At 38.4% G+C, this 14597-nt stretch overlaps 1 protein-coding gene across 7 annotated transcripts in view; it reads right to left on the bottom strand.

Annotated features, from left to right (window-relative positions):
* Window positions 1–14597, bottom strand: part of LOC149857152 (transcription initiation factor TFIID subunit 4-like) — a 206863-nt gene that overhangs the window by 147219 nt on the left and 45047 nt on the right. For 6 of the 7 annotated variants that reach the window (XR_016444134.1, XR_016444135.1, XM_090062592.1 and 3 more), the window contains exons 8-9: window positions 10696–10801; window positions 5226–5340 (exon numbers count right to left, since the gene is read on the bottom strand). Coding sequence is in view for 5 of the 7 variants with exons in the window: in XM_090062592.1 (XP_089918718.1) it covers window positions 5226–5340; window positions 10696–10801 (221 nt within the window). In the remaining 2 variants the exon portion in view is untranslated. The remainder of the gene's footprint in view (window positions 1–5225; window positions 5341–10695; window positions 10802–14597) is intronic. The other variant, XM_090062588.1, reaches the window with a different exon arrangement.

The following is a 14597-nucleotide window of genomic DNA, read 5'->3' as shown; positions in this document are numbered from 1 at the left end:
GGTGGACAACAGAGAAGTGGCTTAGGCTGCACCATCACAACATGGATTGGGCCCCTCGCAGCTCCCCTGCCACCTGCTTCCAGCACACCAACATTTTGCAAGTCCAGGTTGCAGGTGTTTTTGGCACTCTGCCCAAAAACACTGCCAACCCCTGGCTGAAAATTTGTTTCAACTAGATTGGATTATTTTGGATAACGCTAACCAAAGTTCTCAATCAAAACAACAATAATCTTCAGAGTAATCTTGACCAGGTTTCCTGGAAATCATGCAACACCACTAGCCTGTTTAGACTTGAACATGGAACTACCAAAGTTAACCAAAAGTTGAGAACAGAAAACTAAAATAGTTTGGGTAAAATCATCAACAACAAGACTTTAATACTCTTTGGAGCATCCTATTCTTCAGGTGCTCTTTTTGTAGTCAATGGAGCTTTTGGATTAAAATGCCCATTTTAAGTAAATTTAGATTTAATTGTTCTATACAAAGGAAAATGCAACATGTTAAAAGGCCTGCAATGGCAAATGGTGTTATTAGGAATACATTTGAAGAGGAAACCAGTAGGTATACTCTCTCTCATGACTTTCAATCGCAGAAATTTCAGGGGACCAACATTTGGAAAAACTTGCTAAGATAAGGAGCATAAACTAATGAGGGATAACCAGATGAATTTTACAATCTATCCCACAGCAAGAATCATAATGTGCTATCCACAGAATGCTCCAGAACAAAAGTTTTGTTTGGTCACAAACCTCTCTCTTGATGTTCTCCAATTCTGCCAATCAATATGCTCTTCAATATCATATCAAAATCTATGCCCTATGCTCATACAAAAAAAACAAAACCAAAAAAACCCAGCCCTAAACACACTGGTAAGGGTAAAAAAATGCCCTTTTGAATGAGTGAGGCTGGGGCTAGGGAAGGGGTTGGGGGAGGGGCTCAGCACAGCCCAGTGGCTGCAGGCAGGTGGTGTCAGCCACTCCCAGGCCTGCAGCAGGAAGCAAAGCAGTGGGAACTGATTCAGGGCAGGGGGTGGCTCTTGCTTCTACGCACACCCTGGGAGGGGGCTTGACGATGTGGTGGGCTGCACTGGGCTTTTCCCAGAGGGCACCTGCCACCTGCCCTGAGCACTGGAAGGAGCCCAGTGTTGCTGCTGACCCCAGCCTGCAGCAGCAGCCTGCTCTCTTGCACATATCTGGGGGCACATGCCCCCTGGGAAGAGCCCAGGGCAGCCCCCTAGCCCGCAGCCCTCCCAGGGTGAGAGTAGCAGCAAGAGTCGCACCAACTTACAGTTTCCTGGTGCAGCAAGGTTGGGTCATCTAGTCCAACCTCCTGCTGAAAGCATGACCATCCCCAACTATATCGTCCCAGCCAAGGCTTTGTCTAGCCTGGCCTTAACAACCTCCAAGCATGGAAATTCCACAACCCATGTGGGTAGCCTGTTCCAGTGTTTGGGCCTCCCACTACAGAAAGGATGTGGACAAATAGGAAAGATCCCAGCAGAGGACAACAAAAATGGTTAGGCAGCTGGAGACATGACTTCTAAAGATAGGCTGAGGAAACTGGGCTCATTTAGTCTGGAGGAGAGGAGACTGAGAGGAGATTTAATAGCAGCCTTCAGCTCCCTGAAGGGTGGTTCCAAAGAGGATGGAGCCTGAACTGTTCTCAGTGGTGGCAGATGACAGAACAAGGAGCAATGGTTTCAGGTTGTAACAAGGGAAGTTTAAGTTGGATATTAAGAAAAACTCTCTCACTAGGAGGGCAGTAAAACACAGAAACAGGCTACCCACATGGGTTGTGGAATTTCCATGCTTGGAGGTTTTTAACGCCAGGCTAGACAAAGCCTTGGCTGGGATGATATAGTTGGGGATGGTCCTGCTTTCAGCAGGAGGTTGGACTAGATGACCCCACCTGAGGTTGGAAGGGACCTGAGGAGGTCATCTAGTCTAGCCCTCATTCTATTAAATGTGCCAAGCTGGGCAGGAAGGTGGCAAGAAAGAGTGGAGAGTGTAATACAGAAATTATTGCTGAATTCCCATCCTGCCTAATATAGGTAATTCCCACACAATATACTCTGTTTTGTTAGGTTTAATATTGTTCAGAAGTATTTCTTCAAAACACAAACACCACAAAGCCATTAAATCAACATTTAAGTACATGTCCAGCATCCATTATGATACCAAAGTACAAAACACACTAATATCCCTCTCTTACACACCTACTTTCAATTCAACAGTGGTATACACACAAAAGTGAAGTTGCTTGTATTTTCAGAAAATTAACTCTCTAGCGCTGTGAATCTAGAGAAGTTATACTATGTTATTGCTACCCTTATTAAAAAATCCTCATAAAAAATTAAGCCGTGTTTAATATGAACAAAATCTAAATTACACAGTTACCACCAGACTACCATGATATTTATCTCATAGAATCATAGAAGTCAGGTCGGAAGGGACCTTGTAGATCTTCAAGTCCGACCCCCTGCCTGGGCAGGATTAAAACTGGGCTAGGAGAAAAACTGGGCTCAAATGACTCCAGCCAGGCAGGCATCAAGCCTCTTCTTAAATACCCCCAGGGTAGGAGCCAGCACCACTTCCCTTGGAAGTTGGTTCCAGATCCTAGCCATCCTGACAGTGAAGTAGTTCTTACGGAACTAGCCATTTATTTTCTGCGCTTTTAACTCCATGCATCACGTTCTATGTATGGTATACTACACTGTCACAGCTGTATGTCTTCTAGTAGATTAGATCAACAAGGTGAGGTCCACAGTGGAGGCTTCTACTCATCTCTCTTTCCTAGTTACAGAAAGCTTTGTTGGAGGTGTATTACTATATTAGTTACGTTATGGTTTTATAATACACAGAATGGAGCACCAACTGTAGAATTAGTACAAATGTTAACGAGATCTCCGTTATTATTTTCTTCTCTAAGAATCATTAAAATTAACTGTCCACATTAATGGAATACTTGCATCCTCTTTCCTGACAAATTTTAGCCAGAATGAGATTTTATCCCAAGATAAGAAGACCCACAGGTTTCAGGGGGATTTGAGTTTTATTTTGGCAAAACTACAAGATGGAAAACAGCTTGCAAGAGACTATCAGCTTCAATCTTAACTACAGAACAGCTACCATCACTTCAAAATAAGCTATGAACCAAAGTAGCATTTTTATAACATAGTAATTGTAGATAATACTGTGAAATAATCAGTTCCTACATCCCTCTCATGTGTAAATCTTTCATTCATTTCAGTATGTTTTTCATTTGGAAAATAAAACAGGTCTGTAAGATATCCAAGACTTAGAAATAACATGATTAGAAGAAACTGGAAAAATAAAAGTTCAGTTTTCCATTACTGACCAAGACATTACCCATAAGAGTGAAAAACTAAACTAAGTTATTTTAAAGAAAGTAGAGTATGAAATAATGAAACAAATATGCAATAATAAAGCACTAAGGGCAAAATAAATTTATACATAACACAACTATTTTTCAAAATTCTTGCTTTGCTTTAGATGCCAGTTTGCCTTCTGGCTACAAACACATTCTTCACACACGCTGGGAATGTTGAGGAAAACTAGTCAGCATTCAGAGGATTAATACAGATTTCCAGCTCTCTGCCTTGAGGCTTAATAGTCAGACATCTATTTGTCCTCAGGAAAGGTTAGGGGTTGAAATGCAAATATGCAAACAACTGAATTCTTTGTTAAGATATCAAGGAAAAAAAACTTGATCTCTACTGCTGTTTAATAAATCTTTGCAATTTTATGGACTTATTTAAATGCAGCATTGTGTCTTAGTATTTTGAAGGAGAAAACAATGCAAGGAAACAAACACATTCATTCAGACTAAAATTTGTTCTCTAGAGGAAAAATGACATACACCCTTGACAGCTTATTTACCAAACTCACTAAAGATTTATTGATTTATCAATCAGTGCCTTGAGCATTTGCTTCTCCCCAAGGGAAAATTAACAATTCCAACTAACCTAATATATTCTATGTATAAACTAAGTGAATGCAAGAATCAATCCTGGCACAGTTTACAACACCCAGTAAAAAAAAAATGCTGTCCCTTTTGGTGTATGTAAAATTGAAAGCTATACTAACGAAGAATAAGTGCCCATGTTACTTACTAACATAAAAAATACTTATTAAGACAGTACAATTGAACACAACAGACATTTTAAATCATTTAAATACTCAGTGGGAGGCAAAAGCATTGGAAAATAAAAAATTGAATGATTTTACTTCTAGATTAATACTAAGTACTACCACTATTAGTTGCAGTGCTGACGTGCCTCAGAGCAATTTCACAGGGGCTACAAATTCTCTTTAACTCTACCTGCAAAGGTCTAAGCCTGTCAATTAATTACTGGTTTGATAAGGTCAGGTCAACATAAGAATCCTAAAGGAAGAATCTGAAAGTCTAAAAGTACTGTCTTATTTTAGCAAGTAAACAAAAAGAAAAGGAAAATATTTTAAAATAACAACTCAAAATATACTTATATCCATGGAACTAATCTAAAAGGTAAGTAGGGGGAAGGAAAATGCAGTAAATTCAATATCAGTTTTCTAGTGCAACACCCAAAATATTAAACCCCCAAAATATATAAACATAAATAATGTTAATAATGAAGTTTGAAAGGATTAAACCAACACAGCTGCTTAATCACCCAGGTTACTGGCTTGAACCAGTGAATCTCCTGACCACTATGGGAACCCAAAGAATGCCCTAAATTGTGCTGCACAAACAACTCACATCAACAGCAGATAAGGCAATGAAGTTTTTTTCTCTTGTTATAAAAAACAGCATTTCCCTTAGGCTTATGAGACGATACCTGCAGCTGAGCTGCACAAGCCTATCTACATACAGGATGCCCTGTTGTCACAATTAGGATCTTCTCAGCAAAGTACATTTCATACAAAAGTTAAAATCTGATCCATAAAAATAGCTGTATTTTACATTTAGGAAGTCCTCATCTATGTAACTCCATTTACAAAAGTGATTTGGAAGACTTACTAAATGTTCAACACCCTGCATTTAGGAAAAGATCTTCCAGACATGTTTCCTATTAAAAAAATAGAACTAAATAAGTAGCTGTCATCCAATCAAAGTGCATAGATAATCTAGGAATTATTGTAAAATACTGCCCTCTGGTGTTAAGCCTATTCTAAGGGTTTTTTTGTTGTTTTGTTTTGTTTTGTTTTTTGTGGGGGGGGGTTTACCTGAAAGAACCACCTCCAGGGTCATTCAGCTTGTTTTTCTGATTTGCAGAGACCTGAACACCAACGCCCCCAGGACTTTTGTTGGCTTGTATTGTTGGTGCCTTCCCTACTGTGCCTGAAAAACACCAAGCAATGTTATTATGAGCTGTCTTAGACAATTTACATCAAAGAACCTTCTGTCCAGGAACTAAATTTAACTGTCTGTAAATTGCAAACAAAAGCAAGTTGTTATTTTTACGGATTCCTTTGCTGAAGAAAGAGAAAACAATTTAAATTTTAAAGATGCATATTCACAGTGATGTATTAATTCTTCACTGATGAAAAAACCTGAAGACTCTTAACACTGCAAACCATTGGCCATAGCTGGTTATAATACACATAATGGCTATAAATGTGTTTGCAACTGCTGGTAAACTGCTCTTCTACATGATCTGTACAAAATAAACAATCAGGACCTGTAAGTGGTACTTTCTAGGAGTTTGGGTACAAGTTGCATTTAAAGATATGCTAGAGACTACAGTATTATTTATCATGTTTTAAAAGGGGAAAAAATATTTTTTTTCCTATGCTGGCTCGTCATTGTTACGGATACCCCACACATTTTCAGAATTAAATACATGAGTTTTATTTACTGCTTCATTACTACTTTTACCCTGTACATAATCAAAAATATGTAGCTATAAAATATAAAATAGCAACATCCTCTTAAAAATCTAAACCTATTTTCTCATTTTAATAATATTTTGAAAGCAGTAAGTTCTTTGAAATAGACTTATAAGTACATAATTACATAAATGAACCCTGTGATTTTTCCTAATGGGCCTAAGGCCTTTATAAGTCAATAATAACTGGACATTTCACTCCCATTGGCCCCCACGAAAATCCTAAACAAAACTCATTGCAAGCTTCTGTTACTAATTTGCAGTAAAAAATTACCTTAAATCAACATATCTAGATGACCAGTTTCAGGAAACATCATACCAGTCCTTGGATGAAAAAGATTTGACCAAGTGAAACTTCAGTTGACTGCTTTGAATATTTTACTAGAATATGGGTTTGGGTTTTTCTGGTCTGATTCACTTATGCTTGAACAGTTCAAACCAATTTTTGGCATATGAATGATATTGAAAAAGGAGGTCTTCTGTGATGTTAAGTTCTACCTTCTTGTGCATATTTCTCAATATAATGAAAGTTATGTGCATAGGTAAAGACCCTGAGGCACTTAAAATAGTATCTGACAGTCCTCTTTGCAGTTGTGTTAGGATTAAATTGTCCTCAGGTAGACATTTTCACAAACCTTTGTGGTTCTATATTACTTTTTCATGAACCCTAAAAAAACTAATGTATAATTAGGTCAACTAATACATTCTGTAATAATATTTAATACCTAAAACAAAGAGGTTTGCCTTCACTGAGCAGAGCATTTTTTTTTTTAATTCTAAGCTTTGTTCAGCTTCATCCAGAGCTCTTGAACCAAAATCCATTTGCCATCCTTGTTCAATGCTGAGTCTGCTTTGTATTACAGAAACTGCAGCAAGACCCACAGTCCTAGAAAATCTAAAAGTAAGTTTTAGGAATTCACGCTGTGGGAAATTAATATATTTTAGATTCAGTATGTTCAAGATTCTTATGCAAAGGCCATCAGTCCTTAGGCTCATCAGTTCAATTTAGGATGAACTAATTTAAAAGAATTTTTGCTGAATTACTTGGAAACAGGATGATTAATACAACAGGAGAAAAAACAACAAAGTGCACAATGTATCAGGATCCTTTCAGGATACACAAAGGATATTAATAATAAAAGCAGTTGTAATGGCTCTGGCAAAATGTAATAAACTTCAGTGAATAAGTCTAAAATAGAATTATGAAATATTACTAATATGTCTCTGGAATTAATTAGCATCTATACTTTGTTTTTCTATGGATGGTTCACTTTGATGCACGATTATACAGAAAGAACAATACAGTTGCTAATCTTTTAATTTCTGGAAATCCATGTCATGTCTAAACTATGTATAAAAGCAAAGTGGAATTTAATGCACCACCCCATAAATATTACTGTGCTTAAATGGACTGACAGACTAATTAGATATAAGGTTCTAAACCTGCGATGGAGTACCTTTCTGATTTAGATCGCACTGTAGATATCTAAATAATAATTTCCTCAATTACATACTTCGTTATTGCAGGGCCTAAAGCAATGATACAAAACCTTGAAAACCAGACTTGTTTTATGAGGCAGCACAACACAATTTGCAATTATTTCTGTAAATTAAGATCAACTGTGAGTCTGGATATCTCATTGGATTGGTAATGATATACAGAGTCTATCATCATTACGTCTTAGATTTAAACGTAGGAAGCACAGACTGGAGAGATTAATTTAGGAGTCACTAGGTCTCCAGTTCTACTCCTAGCTCTGTAAATGATTTGATGTTTTTGTGGCTTTTGGCAAGTTCCTTTACCTGTCTCATTTCATTTCCCCATTTAGAAGGCCTTAGTTTTTATTCTGGTACAGTCCACTTTGAAAAGGGGTGTGAATTTTCACAGAAATAGTTATACTGGTACAGGTGATGGTATGGGTGTGAGTGTAGCTATACCAGGGGTAGGCAATTATTTCAGCTGCATGGCCACTTAAATGAGTTTTGGGGACCTGTCAGGGGCCACGTGCATATCTGTCTGTCTCTCTCTCTTCCTTGACTGCCTCTGGCTGTCTCTCCGTCCCTCTGTATCCCTGTTTGTCTCACTTTGTCGGTCTCTCCAACTCCTCCCCTCCCTTCAGAACTGTAGTTCATCAAGATCCCTGATGCTCAGCTGTGGACCCAGGCAGGAGCTGCTGGGGTGCTGGCTAGGCAGCAGCATCAGCTACAGCCAGGTTCTAGAGGGAAGGGGAAGGAGGGGAAATGGGAGGCAGAGAAAGACAGAGAGATGAGAAGAGACAGAGAGAAATGCTGCTGCTCTCCTGGTGCAACAGCAGCTCCTGCCTGTGTCTGCAGCTGATGCCACTGGCAGGTTTCAGGTAAGGGCTCCAGGCAGAAGCTTCTACCATACCAAGAGCTCAACAGGTCAGCTATGGACGCTGGTGGCAGGTTCTGCGTCCAGGCTCCTCAGCCTGTCTGTTGCATCCACAGCTGATGCCACCAACACTGCAGGGGAAGCCCCGCCTAGGTCCACAGTTGATGCCTGATGCTATTGGGCTGAAGCACCCCCCCACAACACCACGCAGTGGCCAGAGCCACTGGCTGCCCATAGGCCAGATCCAGTGAGTTGGCAGCTGTCTCCCTACAGGCTGGATTGAATCCATTGCCAGGCCAGATCTGGCCTATGGGTCATATTTTGCCCACCCCTGATCTATACAGTATAACCATCGACACCTGGCTTATACCAAAAAGTTCTACTGATTTAATTGTGATGGTATATTAAAAGCAGTACAACTCCTTTACATGGGTATTCCAGGATATTGGGATACTTTATCCCAATACATTTACTCATGAGAGGGAAGCAAAATAAATTATACTGCAAAGTGCAGCTTGTGTGTTTCCAGTTATGGCACATATCAGTATAACTATATTAGCAAAAAAGTCAAATTCCTATGTGACACAGTTATGGCAGTATAACTTTCAAGTGCACTTAAAGCAGTAATGTAATGTAAACAATGGGATAAAACAATGCTCACACTGTGGTGCTATGAGATACGGAAATGCTTGTAAAAGCTTTATAAAGCTTTATATTAATGCTCAGAATTATTTTTTATACCAGATTGTCAATTAAACTGTTATCAGATGATGTCCAAACAATTAATCAAGCATGAAATAAATTTGTTCTTTTAAGCCAATGTCTAACAGAAAGACATCTACTTCATGCAAGTAAAAATCAAAATTAGCCCAAGTGTTGGCAAAAAAAGACCAAATAACATCTGGGTATGGAAACTTAATTAACTCTTGCATTGATGCACCCTGCTTAGGATGTAGAGTATGAGAGCTCACTGAGCCATGACCTATTAGAGATTTTTCTGTTAATCAGTGTAAGATTACTATTAACTCCTGTCCTGAAAAATAAACGCACTTCAACACTGACTGGTAGCAAGAAATCCTTGGAGTGAAAGGACAGTTCATTTTCCAGGCCCATTGACCCTTTTGCCTCTGTGAAGAGAATGGCAAGTTAAATATTAAGTTGTGCTGGATTGTGATGGCGACAAATACTCACCTCAGAAATTTATAGGGGAATAGAAACGTGCAATTTATCGTATTTACTTACAGACCAGCCACACCTTTCCCTAAATGTCAACCTTCCAAAACTGGGAGGTGCGTTATAAGGAAAAAAGCTGATTTCCATGGCAGAAAGCTGCTCAGCCAAAAGCTGCTGCCAGTTTGGCAGCAGCTATGGTAGGGTTAAACCCAAAGCTTTTGATGTTGCAACTAGAGGATGAGTGATGCTGGCAAGGGAATGTTCAGCTCTGGTGAGCCTGGGCTGTGGCAGATAAGATTGAAAAAAAAAAAGATTTCTCCAGATGCTGCCTTCCCAAAACAAAGTACATCTCATTTTGGGGAGGGGAAAGGGGGTGGTATGTAAGTAAATACGGTATGCCAGGTTGACAATAAAGAATTCTGGATGATCAGTCTACCCTGAATTTGGACTGGAGACCTAAAATTGACAAGCTCTGTATCTCATTACTAATCCACAATTATTTAACTGCCCATGCATCCTGACAGGTATTAACAAGACTGTGATCAGAAAGGTTAAGGACAGCAAGTAGTTAAAGACAGAATTAACAAATACACATAATGATAAGGAACCAGGAGGGCTCCAAAATTCCTCTTAAGGCAACAGATGGAATCAGCCACCCAATTCGTTTATTTTTGCACAACTATATAGTAGAACTGTGTTCAATACCTAGCCTCTTGCTCCTGAAACTGATAGTGGCAAGGTATGCTGCAGCCCTCTAGATCACAAAAGAGTAACTGGTGGCAGATAAAAGGTATGTAGTTCAAAAGTTTCTCAAGGGAGTCCTACAGCTGGACTCTCTCTGCAGTTAGAAAGATAGTGGCTATAATGTATGGCCTCCAGGGTGAGAGTTAAAGCAGGAGGACTAAACTGAAGCATTCTCAGGGCTGCATCAGAAAAATGAAGAAATTCTCTCTTACACCAAGGGAAAAAAAATCTTAAAATGAAACAATAAGAGCCATATCCCTGACTTCAACAGGAACTTTGCATGAGAAACTGCCGGCTAAAGACTGATCACTTCAAGATTTTGTCCTAAATTATATTTACAAAACAATTAACGATATTGGTCTTAAAAATACGTTGACATTACATAGTGAAAACATGCATACTCGGCCAGTAAGGTATAAAATCATGTCAAGCCTGCCAATGTCAACACTGTAAGTTTTCCCGTGCTACTAATTTGTAATAAAATTACAATGAAATTCATACAAATGTAACAATCTCACTAAAACAGTTAAACCCATACCTTGTGGTCTAATGGGCTGAGTTATTACCACTGGCATCCTAATCTGGGTAGTCTGGCAGGCAGGGTTTCGTTTCACAGTTTGAGCAGATGTTGACTGGATAATCTGCTATTATTAAAAAAAAGTATACTTATATTATACTCTTTATACACAAACACACACAACGTAAATATATTTACATGTGTAATTACTATAAACATATGGGTCTCTAAAGCACAACCAGCTAGTGACAAAAGTCATATTTATGTAACGTATGTTGGTTGTGTGTGTGTGTATAGATATATATCTATATATACACATAGTTGCTGGTATGCTCTTGAAAAAAGGATAAATATTATGCGACAGAAAAGCCATGCTTCACAATCTTCATCCAAAAATATCCTGTATTTTACAGGGGTGAGATAAAAAATAAAGTTTTGTGCTTTTAAACAACTTATGAGGAACGAAGAAAACATTTTTATATAGGAAACCATCATGCTGGTCACTAATTTTAGTTATGTTCATCTGTAGCTCCCAAAGCTTTCAATTTTACTACTTTTATTATCACGCTTAAGTGATATATTACTAAAAATTATATTCCAAGTGGGACAGAGTCAGATTTTCAAAAATGGGTACCAGATGGACTTTTTGTGGTGACCATTTCAGATTTTAACTCATATTTACTTTAAAGTGTTAATCAGGAATTTTTATTACTTCAACTAATATTGGGCCAAATCCTAAGGCTCTTATCCAAATGAAGTCAAAACTGTATAGAAGTCTTATTCTTAGACCACTTACATATAAAATTGGAAAGAGCAAATATTCAAAACTGAAGTCTAAGTGATACTGAAACACATGTTCATGAAATCTGAGTGGAATAGGCACAGATATAAGAACAAGAGATTCAGAAAGAAAGTCCACTGCAGAGCTAGAGGTAATCCATAAATAAATTTAAGAAACCACTGGCAAATATTTGGGAGATAAGCCTATATACACTAAATTCAGAGTGCTGAGGACATCACAACCCACATAACCTTCACAGTTATGACTGTCATTACCATCTTTGTGTGTGACTGTGTGAGTTCAATCTATTTTTTGTCTCCCCCTCATTCACATGCACACACGCATGCACACATACATACACATACACAAACACACACACACCCCTTTAATCGTTTCCAGCAAGAAGACAATTTACTGCAATTCAGACTGAAACCTAATGTAGTGTGTTACAAAGAGTAAACAGGAAATAATACATCTGTACTTGGTCTGTACTCAGAAAACATATCATGTAGTTAAAGAATAAAGGGGCTAGGGGGAAAACCCCAATTTCAAGGAGAACTTTGTAGGAATATAAGTGAAAAGGAATAGGAATATATTTTCAAATGAGAATTAAAAGTAAATGAAGTCGGGAAACAGAGCTTTGCAGCAGCAACTGTACAGAAGGTATTTGTATCATAAACAGTGAGATCATATGAAAGCAAAGGAGGTTAGCATTAAATGAAGAAGGGGAGAATGAATAGAACAACATGAAATGGTGGTTGTGATATAGGCTGCGCCATGAAGTTTTGAAAGCCAAAAGGACAATTCTGAAGTAGATCTTTAAATTTATGGGGCTAGTGAAGGAATCTGAGCATATACATAATGTAGTCACAACTTTTTGAATGTAAGAAATGATTTAGTAGCAACATGTTATTTACATGTGCCCAAAATAGGACAGCTGGGAGACCATTTCATTCTGAGAGGAGACAAGATAAACATGGATGTGGAACCATCACAACTGCATACACAAGCAATGTTACAAAGACGATGAGAGAGAATCTTGCGGAAACAGAAGTGGTAGGTAGAACAAGGGAGTGCCAGGAAAAAAATGCAACCACACTGAAGGAGAAAAGGATGAACTGCATCAAGAAGGGAGACAGAGCAGCTGGACGTATTTGAGAATGCTCCTCTTGGCCAAACACAATGCTTCCAACATCTCAAGCAATTAAAAGAATCAGGCCATCAGTTGTCTTAGTTGAGAGAGGCAATGAGTAAATAGGGAAGAGTCATGAGAAGGCACTGGGACAAAGTAGCAAGCTAAAAAACGGAAAAATGAGATAATATAGGGAAAATATTTGAAAGATACTGAAAGGGAAAAAGGAATGAAAAGTGAACATGACTGGATCTTGATGCACAGGAACAATCATTAGATGTAGAACAAGCGTACTTTTAAAGGCTAGAAAGAAGTTAGAAAGAAGGGCAAGAGTTATTTTTTCTCCTAACTGCCCTATCTGTCTATCCACCACACCCACAAGTCTTTTCAAATTGTGTTTTTTAATGTCCATAATATGAAAATTCCTCTTCTCTATGAAGTTAAGAGCCCCTTCCTTCCAAATTAAGATCTTCTCTCACATGCTATGCTCAAAAAAGAAATATTAGATGTGGTACAATATTTTGTAAGGCTCAAGACATGAGTTTATTGCCTTTTGAATTAGCAGATTTTAAAGTACTGGGAAGATGTTTAAGTACTGGGACATAACAAAGACAAAAGCTAGTACTGAAAATACCATAAAAAGGAAGTGGATGAGGCAGTAAGATCTATAGAAGGAGGAGACGGTCAAAAGACCAGACAGTTCTCTCAGGAAAATTTCAATGAGGTTTGGGACTATAGAAAGAAGTTAAGTATTTTCCACTGCGTTGGAAAATGGGAAAAAAGTAGCATCAAAACTTACAGGACATAGAGCAGGAAGTAAAACTCTCTGGGTCACCAAGGACCTCTTACATTGTCACATAGTGTACAAACGAAGATATTTTGCAGCAGTCTATTTTAAAAATGCTTCCACTTTCCTCAGTTTATTTTACAACTGTCACTAGTTTACAGACTCATTGCTCAAAATAAAGTTTATTATACTTTTCTTCTTTATATCAAAGCAATAAAAGCTTTTGAAATATTTTTAAAAAATTATAAGCATGCCATTCTGACCATTTGTTTTTTGAAAGATGCTTGTTCTTCTACTATAATTTACAACATGAATTTTCAGGTAATAGAAGTGATCATATGACCTGGATTTAGCTAAGTAAATGCCAAAAAATGCTGCTAATGAAAAATAAGAGGTCTATTAAGGCAATTTAACGATTGTTAATGAATTGGTTAATAAATATAAATGCTTTTTTACTATGATAAAATTTTTAATCTGATTGTTAGGTTAAATAAGAGTCCCATAAGGCCTTATGGAAGCAAAAAATGCATAGAAGAGGAGTTATCCAGACTCAGAGGTCAAAACCAATATCTCAAATTCTTCCGAGACCAAATTCTTCTTTTATCACCACAAAGTGTGATCCTGAACCACCAGTGTGAATTTTTCTCTGTGCAAAGTATTCATCACTTTAATAAATTAGCAGCTGTATTTTCTACAAACTTGGGTTTTAGTTTCCAGATGAACCTCAAGTGTAAATCCATGCAGACAGAACTATAAATAGGGACCTACCCAAATCACAACTGCATGGATTTCACAGAAATCATAAAATCCAGTAATCTGTGAAATCTCAAGCAGTGGGGGTAATTTATTAAAAGAAATGCTGGCTCCTGATTGGGAGCCAGCGGTCCTCCTGGCTGTGAAGCCTGGCATGAATGGGAGTGCCAGCATGAAAGTAATCAGGCAAGATGGCTGCTACCCCACCCTTTGCCACTGGTTGGCTGAGAGGGTTGCCTGTCATACATGCTCCCTCTCTCCACCAATCAGCAGCAAGGGGCACAGCTTCCTGACAGACAGATCTCTCAGCCAATCAGCAGTAAAGGGCAAGGCGATACAACGGACAGCACCCTCCTCCAATTAGTGGCAGAGGGCAGGGACACCAGGCCCTATAATCTGAGGCATGGGGGGAAGGACACCATGATAAGCCCTCGAAAATGGCAGCCAGTCCCATGATTTGCAAACAAAAT

This window comes from Crocodylus siamensis, chromosome 9 (genome assembly GCF_052110815.1).
Source record: "Crocodylus siamensis isolate JL-2025a chromosome 9, ASM5211081v1, whole genome shotgun sequence".
NCBI classification, from domain to species: Eukaryota; Metazoa; Chordata; order Crocodylia; family Crocodylidae; genus Crocodylus; species Crocodylus siamensis.
This window is presented reverse-complemented; position numbering and strand designations above follow the sequence as displayed.